The 18,809-nt window shown below is 37.3% G+C and overlaps 1 protein-coding gene across 3 annotated transcripts in view; it reads left to right on the top strand.

The window, feature by feature from the left end:
• Positions 1-18,809, top strand: part of WDR72 (WD repeat domain 72) — a 182,279-nt gene that overhangs the window by 69,209 nt on the left and 94,261 nt on the right. For all 3 annotated transcript variants that reach the window (XM_015568065.1, XM_015568064.1, XM_006770160.2), the window contains one exon: positions 16,436-17,253. In XM_015568065.1, coding sequence (XP_015423551.1) covers positions 16,436-17,253 — 818 coding nt within the window. The remainder of the gene's footprint in view (positions 1-16,435; positions 17,254-18,809) is intronic.

Raw genomic sequence — 18,809 nt, 5'->3', positions numbered from 1 at the left:
CCACAGGGGGGCCTCGCCCCAGCCACAAGCCAGGCTGATGGCTGCCAGCACAGCAGTGGTGGTGGGAGCCTCTCTCACCTCCTCAGCAGCACTAAGGATGTCCGACTGCAGCTTAGGCTTGCTCCCTGCTGGCAAGTGGGCATCCCCCGAGGGCTCTCAGACTGCCAGAGGGATGTCAGATTGTCAGCTTAGGCCCAATCCCCCGGGAAGCGGGCCTAAGCCAGCAGGTGGTCATCCACTGAGGGGTCCCAGACTGCGAGAAGGCACAGGCCAGGCTGAGGAAACCACCCCCTCCCCCCCGAGTGCACAAGTTTTTGTGCACCAGGCCTCTAGTCTATATAATAAAAACCCAGTGGTCATAATGCTGTAATGACCAAAGACTGGTCACCAGGAGGTGCATTGATGGGTCCTGCAGCACCAGCGGGACTTGACGCTGGGTCCCATGTTGCACCAGGTCTGGGTCTCACGAGATTTCATGTGCTGGGCCTCTAGTAGTATTATAATGGCATTACACTTAGCTATAGGTCATTCTTCAGTCAGGGTTCCTGGGCTGGCTGGACAGAACGGGTTTTTGTTTGTCTCTGCAGTTTCTTACAAGATTGTTTCCTCTTGCAGGTCTCTTTCCATGTAGTGGGGAGGGAGGAGGGCCAGTTACCCTAATCTAGCTATCCTGACTCACCCTAAGAGGGCATGGAAGCACCACGCCCCTTTCCATATACTTTGCCCTTTATATAGGGATAACTCAGGGATACTGCAGTTCTTTTCCAGACCAATGCAATAAAGCAATATAGTAATACAGCCAGTCACACAAATTTTTTGGTTTCCCAATGCATATAAAATTTATGTTTATACTGTAGTCTATTAACTATGCAAAAGCATTATGTCCAAAAAGAACAATGTATATACCTTAATTAAAAAATGGTTTATTGCTAAAAAAAAATAGTGCTAACCATCATCTGAACCTTCAGTGAGTTATACATAATCTCTTTGCTGGTAGATGATCTTGCCTTGATGTTGATGGCTGCTGACTGATCAGGGTGGGGTTGCTACAGGTTGGGGTGTCTCTGACAATTTTTTTTTTTAAAAAAGACAACAATGACAATTGCAACATTAATTGTTCCTTTCATGAACGATTTCTCTGTAGCATGGGATGCTGTTTGATAGCCTTTTACTCAGAACTTCTTTCAAAATCAAAGTCATTCCTCTCAAATCCTGTTGCTGTTTGTAAACTAAATTTATGTAATATTCTAAATCCTTTGCTGTCATTTCAACAATTTTCACAGAATCTTCACAAGGAGTAGATTTCATCTCAAAAACCACTTCCTTTGTTCATCCATAAGAAGCAACTCCTCATCTGTTAAATATTTTTATCATCATGAGATTGCAGCAATTCAGTCTCGTCTTCAGCCTTCACTCCTAACTCCAGTTCTCTTGCCATTTCTACCACATCTATAGCTACTTTTTTCACTGAAGTCTTGACCTCTTCAGTCATCCAGGAGGGTTGAATCAACTTCTTTCAATGTTGATATTTTTACCTCTTCCCATTAATTGCATATGTTCTTAATAGTATCTAGAATGGTGAGTCTGGAAAGTTTTCAAATTACCTTGCTCAGGTTCATCAGAGGAATCACCATGACAGCTTTAGTCCTACAACATGCATTTCTTAAATAATAAGAGTTGGAAGTAAAAGTGGTTCCTTGATCCATGGGCCGCAGAATGAATGTTGTATTAGCAGGCATGAAAACAACATTAACCTCTTTGTCAGTCTCCATCAGCACTCTTGGGTGACCAGGTGCACTGTCAATGACAGTAATATTTTGAAGAAATTATTTTCTGAGCACTAGGTCTCACAGGGGGCTTAAAATATTTAGTAAACCAATTTTTAAACAGATGTGCTATCATCCAGGTGCTGTGGTTTCATTTCTAGAGCCCAGGCAGAGTAGATTTAGCAAAATTCTTAATGGCCCTAGGATTTTCAGAATGGTAAATGAGCATTGGCTTTAACTTCAAGTCATCGGCTGCATTAGTCTCTAACAAGAGAGCCAGCCTGTCCTTTGAGGCTTTGAAGCCTGAAAGTCAGGCATTGACTTTTCCTCTCTAGCTATGAAAGTTCTAGATGGCTTCCTCTTCCAATATAAGGTTGTTTTGTCTACATTAAAAACCTGTTTTGCCCTGGCTATTGTGGCTAAGTGGTCAGAGCTCTGCACACTGAAGGGTCCAGGGTTGAATTCCCGGTCCAGGGCACATATCTGGGTGGTGGGTTCTCTCCCTACCCCCAGTCAGGGCTGGGGTGCATGCAGGAAGCAACCAGTGAAACCAGTGAATGTATCTCTCTCACATCCATGTTTCTCTCTCGCTACCTCCCTCCACTCCACTCTCTCTAAAAAAAGTAATGGAAAAAATATCCTCAGGTATGAATTAACAAAAAGAAACACAACAACTACTAACATCACAGAGTGCACTTACACAACCCTAGATGGTCTAGCCTCCAACACACCTAGGCTATATGGCATAGCCTACTGCTCTGAGGCTACAATCAGGTATGAATTAACAAAAACAAACAAAACAACAAAACAAAACAAAACAAAACGTAGCCACCTTTGTTTATTATCTTAGCTAGAGCTGGGTAACTTGCTGCAGCTTCTACATCAACACTTGCTGCTTCACCTTGCACTTTTATATTATGGAAACAGCTTTTCTTAAATTTCATGATTCAAACTTTTCTTTTTCAGTTTTCTCACCTCTCTCAGTATTCATAGAATTGGAGAGAGTAAGAGCTTTTGTTCTGGGTTAGGCTTTGGCTCTAGCCTTATGGGAATGCTGTGGCTGGATTAGTCTATACAGCCCAATATAATTTATTCATATCAGCCATGAGGCTATTTTGCTTTATTATCATTTGGGTGTTCACTAGCGTGGCACTTCTAATTTCCTTCAAAACTTTTTCTTGGCATTCACAACTTGGCTAACTGGCACAAGAGGCCCAGTTTTCAGGCTGTATTGGCTTTTGACATGCCTTCCTCATTTTTAACTTTTTATTTAAAGTCAGACATACAACTTTTCCTTTCACTTGGACAGTCAGAGGCCTTTGTAGGGTTATTAATTGGCTTAATTTCAATATTTCTCTGTGTCAGGGAGTAGGGAGGCCTGACAAGACGAGACAGAAAAAATGGCCAATCAGTGGAGCAGTCAGAACACACACGGCATTTATTGATTAAGTTCACCTTCTATATGGGCTCAATTCATATAGGAAGGTCACAGACCTTCAATTTGTAAAAAACAAACAAACAAAAAAAACAAACCAAAAACGCAGTATCTGTGAAACTCAGTAAAATGAGGTATGCCTATATCTCTTTATCAGGCAGCTCATTCTTATCCTTTATTACTCTTTGTAATAAACTGGCAATCTCGTAAGTAAAGTGTTTTCCTGAATTCTATGAGCCATTCTAGCAAATGTTGGAACCAGAGGAGAGGGTTGTAGGAACCTATGATTGATTGTCAGTTGGTCAAAAGCACAGGCAAAAGAGGGTCTCTGCTCTTGACTGTCACAGAGATCAAGCTAATAAAGTCAAAGCCGTGTGCTGGGAAAGATGGAGAACTAGAAACATTTGGTAGTTATGCTAAGGACTACACAGGTATTAATTTCTAAGGTCCAGATATCTAGAAAAGTCTATGAACTTTTGTGGGAAAGACTGTTGTGTGTTTTTTCCAGATTTCTGCTTTAAAAAGTTAAGACTAGATGCTGTGATTATGAGTGACTTTAATTTTGTGTATCTGTACTTTTAATATTATGTAAGTAGCATTAGCATTGTTTATTAAAGGCCAAGCAATAGAGCAAAAGTTATTTTTCTATATTTAAGTATAGCATTCAAATGTCCCTTGTTGGCTTTACTTATTTAAAAAAAATCTACGAGTGTATATAAATATCTTCACCCTCTTTAATAATTCAGAAATTGATGCTTGAGTTAACATTTCACGTTCTGTATTATTACGATTTCATAACAATGAAGTATATCTTTTCAACTTTCCAGACTAAGGCGCGTTATTTTTCAGTCTTTCTGTCTGCAGAAGTAATCCCACCCGGCGCATTTATTTTTTTGAGATCTGGCCAGATTTATCCAGCATTCTGATGGAGTCCTCACCATAGCTTCGCACCACCAGAGAATAACTCTTTCCATATTGTCTACAGTTCTGGTGGTACCCTACAATTTGGAAGGACTTTTGGCTTCAGTAGAATGTTAAATAAGTTTATCAGCAACGACCCTTAATTACTCCTAGATTTTTTTAAAATCTTAGCTTGGGATACTATAACAAAATACTATAGACTGGGTGGCTTATATAAGAGAAATGTATTCCTCAGTTCTGGAGTTTGGGAAGTCCAAGATCAAGGGGCTAGCATTACATGGTCGGCAAACTGCGGCTCACGAGCCACATGCGGCTCTTTGGCCCCTTGAGTGTGGCTCTTCCTAAGCCTTAGGAGTACTCTAATTAAGTTAATAACAATGTACCCACCTATATAGTTTAAGTTTAAAAAATTTGGCTCTCAAAAGAAATTTCAATCGTTGTACTGTTGATATTTGGCCCTGTTGACTGATGAGTTTGCCAGCCATTGGCTAGCTGATTTGGTGTTTGGTGAGAGCCCTCTTTGTGGCTGCAGGGGATTTTATTGTAGCTTTACATGACAGGAAGAGTTATCTGGCTTTCTGTTCTCCTCTCAGAGGGGCACTAATCCCATTCTTGAGGACTCCATCCTCATAACTACCTCTCAAAGTTCCCACCTCCAAATACCATCACATTGAGATCAGGGTTTTAACATGGATTTGCGGGGAACACAAACATTCAGTACGTAGCATTTGGTTACATGAATTATTTTCCATAATTCCTATTTGGCCACACCTCCACTTGCCATTTCTTTTTCTGAATCTCTCAGAACCTTTCCTTGAAGTTGATTTCTGTCACTTAGGTATTTCATTTCATGGAAAGAAGACTATGTTATGTATTTGCTTTTCAGAATTACTTATAAAACCCTGAAATTTTAAAGCTGGTATTTGGTCTTTATCCCTTTTCTAAAGGTGGGGACACACTTCTGGTTATAGTTCTTCTTTGTTTGGGAGACTGCATTGGTCCACAATTAGGGGACACTGGTCCTGTCCATAATGCCACAAAAATTTGTAGCGCGTCTACTGAGACAAGAAAGGTTATTATTGGCAATATAACCACAACACAATTATTGGGAGAATAAAACAGAGTATTTTTTGTATTAATCCTGTAAACCAGCAGTTCTCAACCTGTGGGTCGCGACCCCTTTGGGAGTCGAATGACCCTTTCACAGGGGTCGCCTAAGACCATCGGAAAACACATATATAACCACATACTGTTTTTGTGATTAATCACTATGCTTTAATTATGTTCAATTTGTAACAATGAAAATATATCTTGCATATCAGATAGTTACATTATGATTCATAACAGTAGCAAAATTACAGTTATGAAGTAGCAACGAAAATAATTTCATGGTTGGGGGTCACCACAACATGAGGAACTGTATTAAAGGGTCGCTGCATTAGGAAAGTTGAGAACCACTGCTGTAAACGAAAAGTATGAATAAACATTATGGGCTATTTGAACCCAAGGTTATTTTCTAACTGTGGTTGTTTCTGGCAGACCGAATATCGAGGACCATCTGTCATGGACCAATGTGCTCATGGATGTTCTTGATAGGACCACATTTGAGGGACCTTTTGGCATGGGTCAATGTCTCCATGGAGTTCTGGACAGGACCAGATGTCCTGAAAGGATCCCTGAACTTTGTTTCCAATTTGTTAGCCAGTTCCCAATCCAGGCTGCCCTGAAACATTCCTTCTGACCTGTTGGTAATTTTGTTTAACTCTTTCTCTTCCTCTGTCTTTCCCGCTCTCCCTGAAGTTGTAAGTTTTTCACAAAGTAGTGAGTGGTTTGTTTAACTCTAAAGCCATTATATCTGTTGTTTCTCACTTGCCTGCAACCAAATCTTTTTACCTTACAGACATCTAGTTGATTGCTGAGAGAATATTTTGGATATACCATTGCAGAATATTAGCTGCATCAACTTCACAAGCAAAAAGTATAGAAATAAAAAGTTTGAATAATGTGCTGATAGGGGCTTTGTTTATTTTTTTACTTAGCACTAGTAAAAGTTTTTAAGAATTGGAACTAAATATATTGAACCTGAAAGTGTAAAAATAAACTTCTCTTTTTTTAGTTACATACGAGATAGAATTATAGAGTTATAATTGTGATTTACAGAAAAATAGTCACATTTCAAGAGTGATACAGAAAGATAGATTTTTTTAAAAATAAGCATACTCATTGCCATATTCCTTTAAGATAGGGTTACTTACTCTACAGCCAGTTTCACTGGGACAATTTTAGTACATGTCTATTGTTCCAGTGCAATTATTAATAGTGCACTATTCCACCCTCAAAAATGGCCTGGTTTGAACAATTATACAGTTATTTTATTTAAAGGAGAGTTCAGTTCTAGTGAATAAAATCATATCTATCTTCTACTTTAGATTAAACCAAATATCTCAAAATATTAAATAACCATGATAATATACTAACGCAAAGAGATTAATAAAGTATAGAGTTGATGGTTAAACATTTCCCTTTCACATTCAGATATGAAAAAATTCTAGACTCTCCTTCTAGTAGGTGAATGGCATAATTTAACCTACAATTCATTATAAAAGAAGCATGCAATTTTGTTCATTAGCCAAAGTCAGAGTGTGCACTTTAAAACTGAGATTCTGTAGGATACGCAAACAATATTTTACACCCATAAACCAAGTTGAGGCCTGAAACACAGTTTCATTTATCTTTATATTCTAAGCTTTATAGTGTCGCAGAGAGTGTCCATCTGTTCAGCTGAGATTGCTTTAAATAGTGAGAGGTCAGAAAGACTTAGATGATCAAGGTCAAAGGAGCCTCTTGACCCTGTGATACTTGCCAAAGCAATTGGAACATCGGGAGTGATAGACCGTCCGATGCCGTTCGCTAAAGCAGGCTCCACTTTAATTGGTAATGATAGCAAGAATGCCCAGTAAAGTTATTGCTGAAAGAAAACAAAAAGTATCCAATATAGTAATTTATTACCAGTCAGTGGGTTTCCCCCACTAGGTTGTTTTACCCCTGCAGTGGTGAGAGAAAGCAAAAAGGTACTCTAACACTTAGCTGAAAATGGATGCCCTGCTGGTACCAGGGATGAGTGGTGGCCCCGTGATTGCCTGTGCCATTAGCTTGGTAATGTCGTCTCTATTGTCAACTCAGCTCCCCAGGTTCTTCCTGTGCAGGGGCTGCAGATTGAAGGCTTTCTCTTTTGTCTTCTGTTTGTGCTGCCAGTCACACTGCTTCCCACCGGCCCTTGGGAGGGTGACAGTTTCTACTACCAACAACTATCTCCAGCAACCCTCGGGCTCCATGGGTCTAAAAATGAATGGCTGCCACTTTCACTTACACCTTGTTGTTTGATTTATGCACTGTTGGGATATCTGTCCGTGCCTGTCGTTCCACCAATGGTTTTTCATATCTTTGTAAGGTGTATGCTTTTCGTAAACAGTATCTCCCTACCTGTTCATGGTTTCTATGAAATTAAGTCATTTGTTATAAATGTTGAAATGTATTTGGTGCCATATGAGCAAAGCCCTTTGTAGATCTTTTTCATTTAGTCAATCAATAAAAAAAAAAGTCCTTTTAAAAATAGTTACTGGTTTCTGTCAATGAAGATAAAATTCCCATGGAGAAATATAAATGAGCTCTTTTGAACATCCAGACTTTTTTTCCATAAAAATACCTTAAGATAAAGTATATCGCACTGAAGAAAGATAGATTAAAGAAGAGAATTTCCTAATTGCCAGCACAGACATGGTAAAATAAATCTTATTTCACATTTCCAATTATATGTGGAAGGTGCGGCTTTTGTTTTTGGTTTGTGTATGTGTCTGCTTTAAAACAGCCCCACCCTTATAGAAAGAGTGAAAGGCAATAAGCAGATGGATGCTCCTGCCTTCCTCAGACATTTGTGTTCACTTCCAGGTCTGCTTCATCTCATGAGTTAAAATTTATTTCTGAAATAATTATATGTAGAAAGCAATGTTAAGTAGCAGTTATAGTCAAGCATAACAAACTTGATTTTGTTTTCGTAAATGAGGGTTCAGATAATGTACTAAAGGTTTATTACTGTATGCATGTTTAATGGCTAAAGTACTCTTTCATACATTTAGTTTGCATATTTAAAATTAAATGATGTGCTATTATAATGCTTCATGGAATTGTCACTTTAAAGTTTAGACATTTTGGTTTAAATCATGAAAATTAATAAATCATTGAAAATGTTATTTTCTGTACACACACACACACACACACACACACACACACGGAGTTTCAGCTTTTAATTTCCGCAAACATTATCTACAACTAGATCTGTGATGAGTAGAAAGCTATAGACTAGAGTCGGCCTCTCCTCCACCAGCTGCTTTTATTTTGAAAGGTTCCCAGGACTGTGTCTGTGTTTTCCAAAGGCAGGTTGATGGGAAGCATTCCCCGAGCTACCTCGAATCAATTTTAGAAACCACAGTGCTTTGCGCTTCAAAACAACTGGGAACTTCAGCTCCGAAGGCCAGAGTGGAGCTGCGTCATCTTTTCAAGGATAGGTAGAGAAAGGCATTTCAGAAAGAAAAACTAAATCACAATAACCTGTTTCTGCACTTTGAGGGATTGCTTGACTTGCTGAATTAAAATGTTAAACTCAATAAACACGGGATTATTATTTTTATTTTTTTAAATATATATATATTTTTAATTTCAGAGAGTGGAAGGGAGAGGGAGAAATAGAAACATCAATGATGAGAGAGAATCATTGATTGGCTGCCTCCTGCACGCCCCCTACTGGGCATTGAGCCTGCAACCCAGGCATGTGCCCTGACCTGGAATCAAACTGGTGACCCTCAGATTCATAGGCCAACACTGACCCACTGAGCCACACTGGCCAGGCGACATGGAGTTAGTTAATTAATTAATTGCTGATATGGAGATCAGGCATTCGTTATCCCCCATGTCACTTAATATTCATAAACCAAAGAACCCTTAAATCAATATCTGCTTTAGCTCTGAGTTTGAATTTTTAGAACTAAAATTTCAAAGTGAAATTGTGTGAAAGATTTCAGCACTGGATAAATGTTAGCTTACCATTACATTAATTAGTGATACTTTCTAACCTGCATCTTCTACCCGGGAATCAGCCAAAGAGCAAAGCGCAGACAACGCAGGGGCTTGTTCATCAGGAGTGTGTGTCTTGTTAGAAAAATGACCAGTGTCTCAGGAAAGAGGGTAAACCAACGTGGGATTCTCCATCAGCTAATGGAAACGTGTCTTCTAAGGGAGGTAGCAGAGTTCCCAGAATAAGTTGAATCCCTGTGGTAAACAGCCTTTGGAGACAAGAAGGTAGATAGGTAAAATAGCATTTAAGTTGTACTTTCCATGAAATTTTTATGTGGTTCTGTGTATTAAATCAGTTAAAGTAGATGGCATGTCTTGATATATTTGAGGGGGGAAAATATAAAAGCATTTTCTTTTCCTGGACATCATGTCAGTAATATATATACAGTAATTTGACTTTTCAGGTATGGTTTATGTTGTAACTTAAGACTTTCCAAAATACGATGTAGCAGTATTGGTTTTCATGTATCACTAATGGATCAAGGCTGAATTTTAGGAAATGAGTGCTTGACAGTTCAGGGAGGACCCTGACGTTTATGGGTAGTCAACAAAGCTCTCTCACTCTTCAAACCACTGCCTTTGTGTTAGTCTCCGTTATTATGGTGCTGTCGACGTGCTCCTTTCTAGGCCATAGAATAAAGGCGTGTGTATAGATCTGTGTGCATATGTATAACTTTGTTTTCATATAGAAATGAGATTATATTATAGATGCTGTCCTACAGGTTGCTTTGTCAAATGAGAAATATTTGGCGCACATCCTTAAATATCAGTACCCTGGTTCGATTTTTTAACTAAGCCTCCAATAACTACTGTTTTATTTTTCTCTTTAAGAAATCTTTGATGGGGGAGCTATTTAGAATTACATGTTAATATGTAATTATTGCTAGTTTATGCCGTTAAAATGGTATTCTTTCATTTACCTGTATAAATCTAATTTAAATGTCTAGGCGTGAATATTTCTCTCTTCTCTGCATCCAGTAGGGAGTGGTCTGGTTCCTGAGTAGGGGCTGCTGGGGATTGAAAAGATGAAAGAAAGAGACAGACACAGAGATGGAAGAAAAAAGCTGGGCCCGGGTGGGACCACCGTCCTCTGATGGAGAGACAGGGACAGGGACCCAGAGCTGATACAGTGTGTCTATTTTATACAGCAAAAAACGGGAAGTTTTACTAAAAGTCAAGACAAAGGAGATGATGTGCATTCTTGGGCTGACCCGAGTCATATTCATTCCTGATGCTTGGCTGCATTTAAATAACAAAACCCACCCCCTGGCACCTGGGCTGAAGGTCAAACTGACAACACTCCTGTCTTTTGGCAAAGTGTGTTTCCAGGACGTGGCTCTGCCAACGCCACTGGATTCAGCTGACAATAATTAAGGAAATGCCCATGTGCCTTCCCAGGTGCTCTCTACATCCAGGGATTAAGGAGGAGTAGCTATTCACATACATGGATTTAGGAAACTATTCCAACTTATCCAATATTAGGAAAATGTATGAATCAAATGATTTAAAATATTTTTAAAAAACAGCAATAATCATACTGATTTAATTAATAATAATATGCCATTCCTACTATTATTGAACATATTTTTAACATTTTAGGGGTTCAGAAAAATAAATATGCCCTAACTAGTTTGGCTCAGTGGATAGAGCATCAGCCCATGGACTAAAAGGTCTTTGGTTTGATTCTGGTTAAAGGCACATACCTCAGTTACAGACTCAGTTCCCGGCCCAAGTTGGGTTGCGTGTGGGATGCAACAAATCGATGTGTCTCACTCACATCAATGTTTCTCTCCTATCTCACTCTGTCTGAAAAAATCAATGGAAAAATATCCTCAGGTGAGGATTAACTAAAAACAAGAAAAAGAAAAAGAAATATAAATATAAATAATAAGGATGGGAAAAATGGAACAAATTACCTTTATTTAAATATAGTAATGGTGGATACTCTATATAAAAATATGAATAAAAGAGAAAACCTAATAGCACAAAAAATAAAGATAAGAATGGGAATGCTGAAACCAAAATTAATATAATAATACAAAAAAACACTTTTTTGAAAATATAATATAAAAATTCTCTTCATAATTGCAATAAAAATAGAAAATAAACAGGGATAGATTTAATAAAAAATATGTAACACCCATATGAATACATGTTTTAAAAATTACTAAAAGACATAAAAAAATATTGATTTACTAATATAATGCAATCCCAGAGAGAAAGTAAAGCGTTTTTAAAATTAACATAGTAACAAATTTATACATTTACTAAAAATAACTTTTGAAATCTCCTTGGTGGGTTTTTGGAAACTTGATAAGTTGATTACAAAGTTCGTCTGAAAAATAAATATATAAAATGATCTAAGAAGAATTAAGAAAATGAGGAATCTTGGGCATGGGACTTCCTTCTAATATGTCTGCCTGTCTCTCTGCATTACAGTGCATAGTGGTTCAAGAACAGACAAATAGATAAAAAAGAATAAAAGAGTCCAGAAAGGAGCTGTTATATAAATCATAATTTTCTCTTAGGAAAAAGATGGCACTTAAAATTCTACAGAAAAGTTAATGTGGCTTTTATATAATTGAGTATAATGTTTGAAAAATATATAAAATAATACCCTTTCTTTCTCCTTTAATAAAAATAAACTTCAGATGAATAAAAGTTTTAAATATAGAATGATAGGTCACTAGAAGAAAATATGTGGCAATATTTTTACTAATTGGGTTAGGAAGGGCCTAGGGGTAGCAAAAGTTAAAAATGAAAAAAAGTGATAATCTCTATTATTAAAATTTTTTTAAAAAACTATATTGCAAGCTCCCCAATCTATAAATATAAAACTTAATGAGACTTGAAAATTATTTGCAATATATTCAATACAGGATTAATATTTTTACATACAAAAGGGCTCTTACAAATTGATTAGGAAAATAGGAAAGTGAGCAAAGATTCATACTTATATATCACAGAAAAATACAAATAATCATTAAGGTGTTCTCACTAAAATAGCATCAATGCAAATTTTCTATTATCAGATTAATAAATGTTTTTAAAATGCTGAACTCTTTAATGGTGTAACAAAGTGATATGTAGATTCACGCTTGGTTGAAGTGTGTTTTGAAACAACCTTGGTGGAGCACATTCTAACAATTGAACCAACATTTTAAAAGTTTCACCTTGAAATTCTATTTCAAAGAATTTTTAAGAGAACCAGGAAAGTGGTCTATGATTTTAGGCACAGGTGTGTTCAGAGAAGGGCTAGAAAATAGTGGTTTCATTTGTGACTATGGAGAAATGGCTTATTTATAGAACACTTTTGTTCTTTTCCAAATTACCCCAGCCTCTGCATCAATAAGATTTTGAAGAGACATAGTTCAAAGTCAAGGCAATGATATCTGTATATACCAGGAGCCAAGAGTGGGGGCAGCCTGAGTGAAGCTCTGGGCAGATCGGAGCCCCCTGACCAAAGCAATCTGTTATGGAGCAGGTTGACTCTTGACTGACCCTGTAATTAGGTGCTTAAATGGGCTAGTGTTGTGAGACACTTATTTCTCACTTAGGCGACAGTTTTTTAAGTGAATTTCTCTGGTCACACAGAGGTTAGAGATGGGTTTACGGAAAAGTGCAGAACTAACACCCAAAGGCCGAATTCCAAGTTACTGTAAACAAAAGTTTATTTGTGTGTTTTTTTTCAATCACTATGTTTCAGTACTTTATAGTTACTAGAGAAAGCCATGAACTCAGTACATTTACCCTCAATGGTTATGTGACTCAGCTTATCCAGCACTTTTAGGCTCAATAAAGTATTTTGTAAAAATCCTCATACTCTATGTAATCTTACCAGAACAAATTTTGCTGATGTCATGCACTGAGATTGAGGCAGGCTCAGCTTTTTAGAGATTGCAGACGATGAAAATAAGGATATTTATACATATGATGATGACAGAAGGTAAATGTTGGGGGGAAAAACATGTCATGAGACATCCAAGGAAAAAGCAAGGTTACAGTTAGAAGGGGGCATTAGAAAAGGTTTATGAGGTTAAGTCATTGGGGGAAATGAGCTTTCTTTCTTTTTTTAAAATAGATTTTTATTGATTTCAGAGAGGAATGGGAGAGGGAGAAAGAGATAGAAACATCCATGATGAGAGAGAATCAATGATCGGCTGCCTCCTGCACACCCCCCACTGGGGATTGAGCCCACAACCTGGGCACATGCCTTTTACTGGAATCGAACCTGGGACTCTTCAGTCCACAGGCCGACACTCTATCCACTGAGCCAAACCAGCTAGGGTGAAATGAGCTTTCTTTAAGGGTAGAATTTCTGTTGATGGTGTTAGGGCATTCTCAATGTGAGAAGATACACTGAGGCAGAGAAATCAGAAAAGGCTGAGAGGCCAAGACAAACTATCAATAGCAGAGGAGTCAGGCAGCAGTGCCAAGTACTGATTGCAGTTAGGAGAGGAGGCTGGGAAAGTATTCGAGTGAGAGGAACTAGCCAGCCGTGGGCAAACTACGGCCCTCGGGCCGGATCTGGCCCATTTGAAATGAATAAAACTAAAAGAAAAAAAAGACCGTACCCATTTATGTAATGATGTTTACTTTGAATTTATATTAGTTCACACAAACACTCCATCCATGCTTTTGTTCCCGCCCTCCTGTCCAGTTTAAGAACCCATTATGGCCCTCGCGTCAAAAAGTTTGCCCACCCTTGGACCTTAGGTCCACTTGTGGGGAGTGGGCCTAAGCCATCAGTCAGACATCCCTAGAGGGCTCCTGGACTGTGAGAAAGAGCAGGCCAGGCTGAGAGACACCCCCATCCCCCCACCGAGTGCACAAATTTTTTTCACCGGGCCTCTAGTAATACAGTATATAAGAACTTAAGAATTAATATTATGGGCATTTATAGTTATTCTTTGTTACTTATGTCAAAATAATGGTAAATACTCTTTTTAAAGTTGTTTGATGACATAACTTTAACAATATACTCACTGCTTTTTAAAAGAAAAAAATTCAGTGATGACAGGCTAGAGTTATAATATTTCATCATTTTAGTATAATAAAATATAATGTTTTATATTTATAATTTAATAGAATTGTTTCCAAATGGGAAACAATGCTATAGTATGCTAAATAAGTTTGGAGTAGCATTTATGATTCAAAAAGAATGTAAAATGTCCAGTTGCTCCTGAAGCTTATGAGACCATATTTCAGGACAGATGTGTTTATAGCAGTGCCATGGGCCTACTGTGGCTGTGTGGACCACCAGATAAGAAGATGAAACCCAACCAGGCAATGTGTGGTGTTTCTAGAGTCATTGCCATGATTTTCATTGGCTCAGTAATTGAGGAGGTTCAGATACTACAGCCAGAGAAGATGATAGCTTTAGGAAAGTAGAAGTTTATGGGAGGGCTAAATGCTTGGCTTATGTATTTCTTATATGCATTAGACATTGCATAATAAGATAATGTAAGAAACTCTTTTTACTAAATGAATAGGTAATGAATGGTATTACTATCTTAATTTCACTTCTTGATTACTACTGGTTATAAACATTTTTCATATGTTAATTTTAATGTTATTCTTTGTGAATTGCTATTGATGCCATTTGTCCATTTTCAGTCTGTATAGTGTTCATTTTGGGTTTTCAGAAATTATTTATTAATAATTATACTAATCCTTACACTATCTTATTGGTAGAAAAAATGTGTTTTTGTCCAAGTAATAGGATTGTATAAAACCAAAACCCATTCTGGACTTTAATCTTTAAAAATTTTTAATGATTTGTTTTTCAAATTTTCTTTTTTATGATTATAAACTAAATGTCATCAGTGGAAAAAAGAAATCCAAAACCTAAATTTAAAAAACCTTAACATATAGAGATTATTTTAACTTCACTTTCTAATTAAGTTAACATTTTAGTGCACGTCCTTCATGAATATAAATGTACATATTATATGTATAAATTTACATATGTCAGTATGTAAAAATATCAATATATTCATACACACATGGCTTTATTAGAAGTGTATTATTTCTCTGCCTTATAGAACACATTTTTTCCCAGTAAATATAGTTTTACACCATTATTTCAAAGTATTTGAATGGTAATGCTATTATATACATATGCTAATTATTTATTCAACAAATATTTATTATGACACTAATAGTGGCCCAGCTGGCATGGTAAAGTGGTTGAGTGTCAACATATGAACCAGGAGGTCATGTTTGATTCCTGGTCAGGGCACATGCCCGGATTGTGGGCTCGATCCCCAGTGTGGGCCATGCAGGAGGCAGCCCTCTCCCTCTACCTTCCTCTCTGAAATCAATTGATGTTTCTATTTCCCACTCCCTCTACCTTCCTCTCTGAAATCAATTTTCTTTAAAATACCCTAATAATGCAGTAGAAGAGCACTGGGAATAAAGCAACATACAAAACTCCTACAAAGGTGAAGTTTGAATGCTATTGGAGAAACTATACAGTAAACAAATAAATATTGTATATAATATAAGAACTAGGAAGGAAAAAAGGAAGATGATAGAAAGTAGGTTGGCATGAGGGGATGAGGTACTTTAGGAAGGCCTTTTCAAGGAGCAGGAATCTCGCTGAAGTATGGGATCCCCTAGGCCAATATTTAGGGCAAAATCATTTTAGGCAGAGAGAGCACAAGGTGTACCTTTAAAAAAAAACAAAACAATTTGACATTGATTAGCATTTAGATTACCTCCAACTATTTAAAAATTTAAATAAAATATTAAACACGTTTGGAGAGACCATTCTTCTTAAAGATTTTCTAAATTTTTACATGTATTCTAACTGTTCTCCTTAATTTTCAAACTTATTTTTCCACTGTTGTATGTCTTCATAACCATACTGATAGGAAGATGTGAAAGTGTATATGAAAGGATGTCAATCTAATGCCATTATATTCCATGGGTTCTAATTTATATTTTTTAAAAGAAAAACAAAAATTTAAGAAAGAAAAAATGGTTTAAGTACATTAGAATATAGACTGTTTAGGGAATTTTTATAAGTAATACAAAAAAATTGAAATGACTTGCCATTACTTGTACTGCTACTTAATACTTTCTGTTTATGCCATTTTAACCCCATGGGACCTTTAGGAAAATCACTTAAGAATAAGGACTTCAGCACATAAAGTTTTGTGTTTCTTTCAATCTCCTTCAGGTTGCTGATGCCAAGTCTTTCTCAGGTCCTTTTAATGTCCTGCCTGTGAAGACAAAATGGAGTAACGTTGGCTTCCATATCCTTCTGTTTGACTTGGAAAACCTTGTTGAACTTCTGCTGTCAACGCCAGCCTGCGACAACGACCCTTCCAGTTCGTTCCATGGCAGTGAGATCCTAAGAAGAGCCAAAAGTACAGTCGAGAAGAAAACATTGACGCTGAAAAGAAATAAAACTGCCTGTGGTTCTCTCTCAGCAGAGGCACAAGCCAAGCCTGTGAGTGACGCCCCAGCCCAGGGAGATAATCCCATCATGGTCTTCGAAGAATATGATGGAATTAAAAGGCAGAAGAAAATGAAGAGCTCCAAAAAGACACACCCTAAGCCATCAAGAAAATTTGATGCCAACCTCATAATCGATGCAGCCAAATTGCTCCTCTCTTGCCTTTTGCCGTGGGGAGTGGATAAAGAATTAGATAACCTCTGCATTAAGCATCTCAATATTTTGAAGCTTCAGGGTCCCGTGTCTCTGGGACTTGCTTCAAATGAAGATCACTTCTCACTGATGCTGCCAGGTTGGGATTTATGCAATGCTGAAGTGAAAAAAGACTACTCAAAAGTCAATTTGTTTTCCAGAAGAGTGTTGGAATTGTCAAACAAATACACATCCACTCTTCCACATCAAGCTGGGATGCCAAGAGGGCTGGAAAGTAATTGTGACGCTTTGCATGAGTCAAACACTATAATTTATTTATTGAGAAGACTATTTTTAGTTAACAAATTAGTTAACATGCCTGTAGATTTGGCATATGGAATTGATAGGTAAGGCATGCCTAGAGATTTTGACTATTCTTATTTGGGATATTTTAAAAATTATCATTATTTGTTGTATTCAACTCTCTAGCCTTTCTCCTTCTTTTCTTCATTTACACGAAGAATGAATATGCAACAACTCCTTTAGCTCCAAACACATTTAAAAAAACCTTTTTTTTAATGTTTGGGACTGGAGGATAATTTGAGCAATAAAGTTGTTTTAAAATATATTTGTTCAACAAATAACCCTTGTTCTCATAATATGTGCCAGGAAAATCAGAGTGCTAGATGCTGAATGATTCAGTAAATAGATAGATGATATATACTTACATACATACATACATACAACCTTGAAATACATTGCTGTTGCTATGAATTAAATATGAACAAAGAACATTTAAGTAATCGCCTATAATGACATGTTTTATATATCACTAGAGGCCTGATGCACAAAATTCGTGCAAGGGCTTTGGCTCCGGCCCCCACCCACTGCAGCAGCCAGGGGCTTCTGCCGCCTCTGCCGTGGCACCCACCCGCTGTGGCTTTGTCCAGAAGGAATGACGTCCGGAAGGATGTCTGTTCTAATTAGCATATTACACTTTTATTATTATAGATAAGGAAAGGAAAATTTTGAAAATTTAATTCCTCAAATCCCACCATTTAATGCATACTTTGGCATTTTAAAATAGAAGAGACCATCAGTAATTAATTTGTAGAAAGTACAGTTTAGTAATAATAACTGTTTTGTTTTTTAGTGCTTCGTATCTGCTGGTCACCATAGAAGCTCTTTACATACATGATTTTATTTAGAATGCACAGCAAAGCTGTGCTATAGGCCCTATTATTTTGCTTATTGTATAGGTGACGATATTAAGGCTTATGAAGAGAAGATACCAACCCCAAGATTAATTCAGCTTCTTGGAGTCTGATTCAAGGTTGAGTACCAGGCACATTCCAAAGCCTGATTAATCACTCACTTTGACTCTGAATATCTACCCTCTCCCACTGCTAAAATGCAATGCAGTTTTTCATAGTCTGATATTAGAAGATTTAACTCAATTCATCAGCCTGTAGGGGAGATAAACATAAATTTCTCATTTAGGTATGAGCTCATTTAAATGACAAAAATAATGCACCTGAAATACATAGAAAACATTGAAGTAAAATAAAATAAAATAAACTAGAAAAAACATTTGTAATACAGGTGTTTTAGGTGGTCTGTGTAAAGAGAATAATTAGTGTGAGATAAAACCGTCTAAGAAGCCTTTCCAGAAGAGATGCTGTTTGATCTACCCAGTACATGGTGGTAGATGGTCCTTGACATTTATGTTCTTTGATAAGAGCTCAATTCAACAGATACCTGTGCCAGGCACTGTATAATGGCCAGAGATCCTGCCCTCAGTGGACTTACAGTCTGGTAGCAAAGCAAGTCCCTGTGGATTATGCAGGATTCAGTATTATACTTCCTTCCATTATAATGCTTTTGTGCTACTGGGTTTTCCATGTTCTGTTCATAGCCCTAACAATGAGAAAACAGACTGGTAAATTTTAGTTCTTTACTATCC

Source organism: Myotis davidii, unplaced genomic scaffold, assembly GCF_000327345.1.
Source record: "Myotis davidii unplaced genomic scaffold, ASM32734v1 scaffold1524, whole genome shotgun sequence".
NCBI classification, from domain to species: Eukaryota; Metazoa; Chordata; class Mammalia; order Chiroptera; family Vespertilionidae; genus Myotis; species Myotis davidii.
This window is presented reverse-complemented; position numbering and strand designations above follow the sequence as displayed.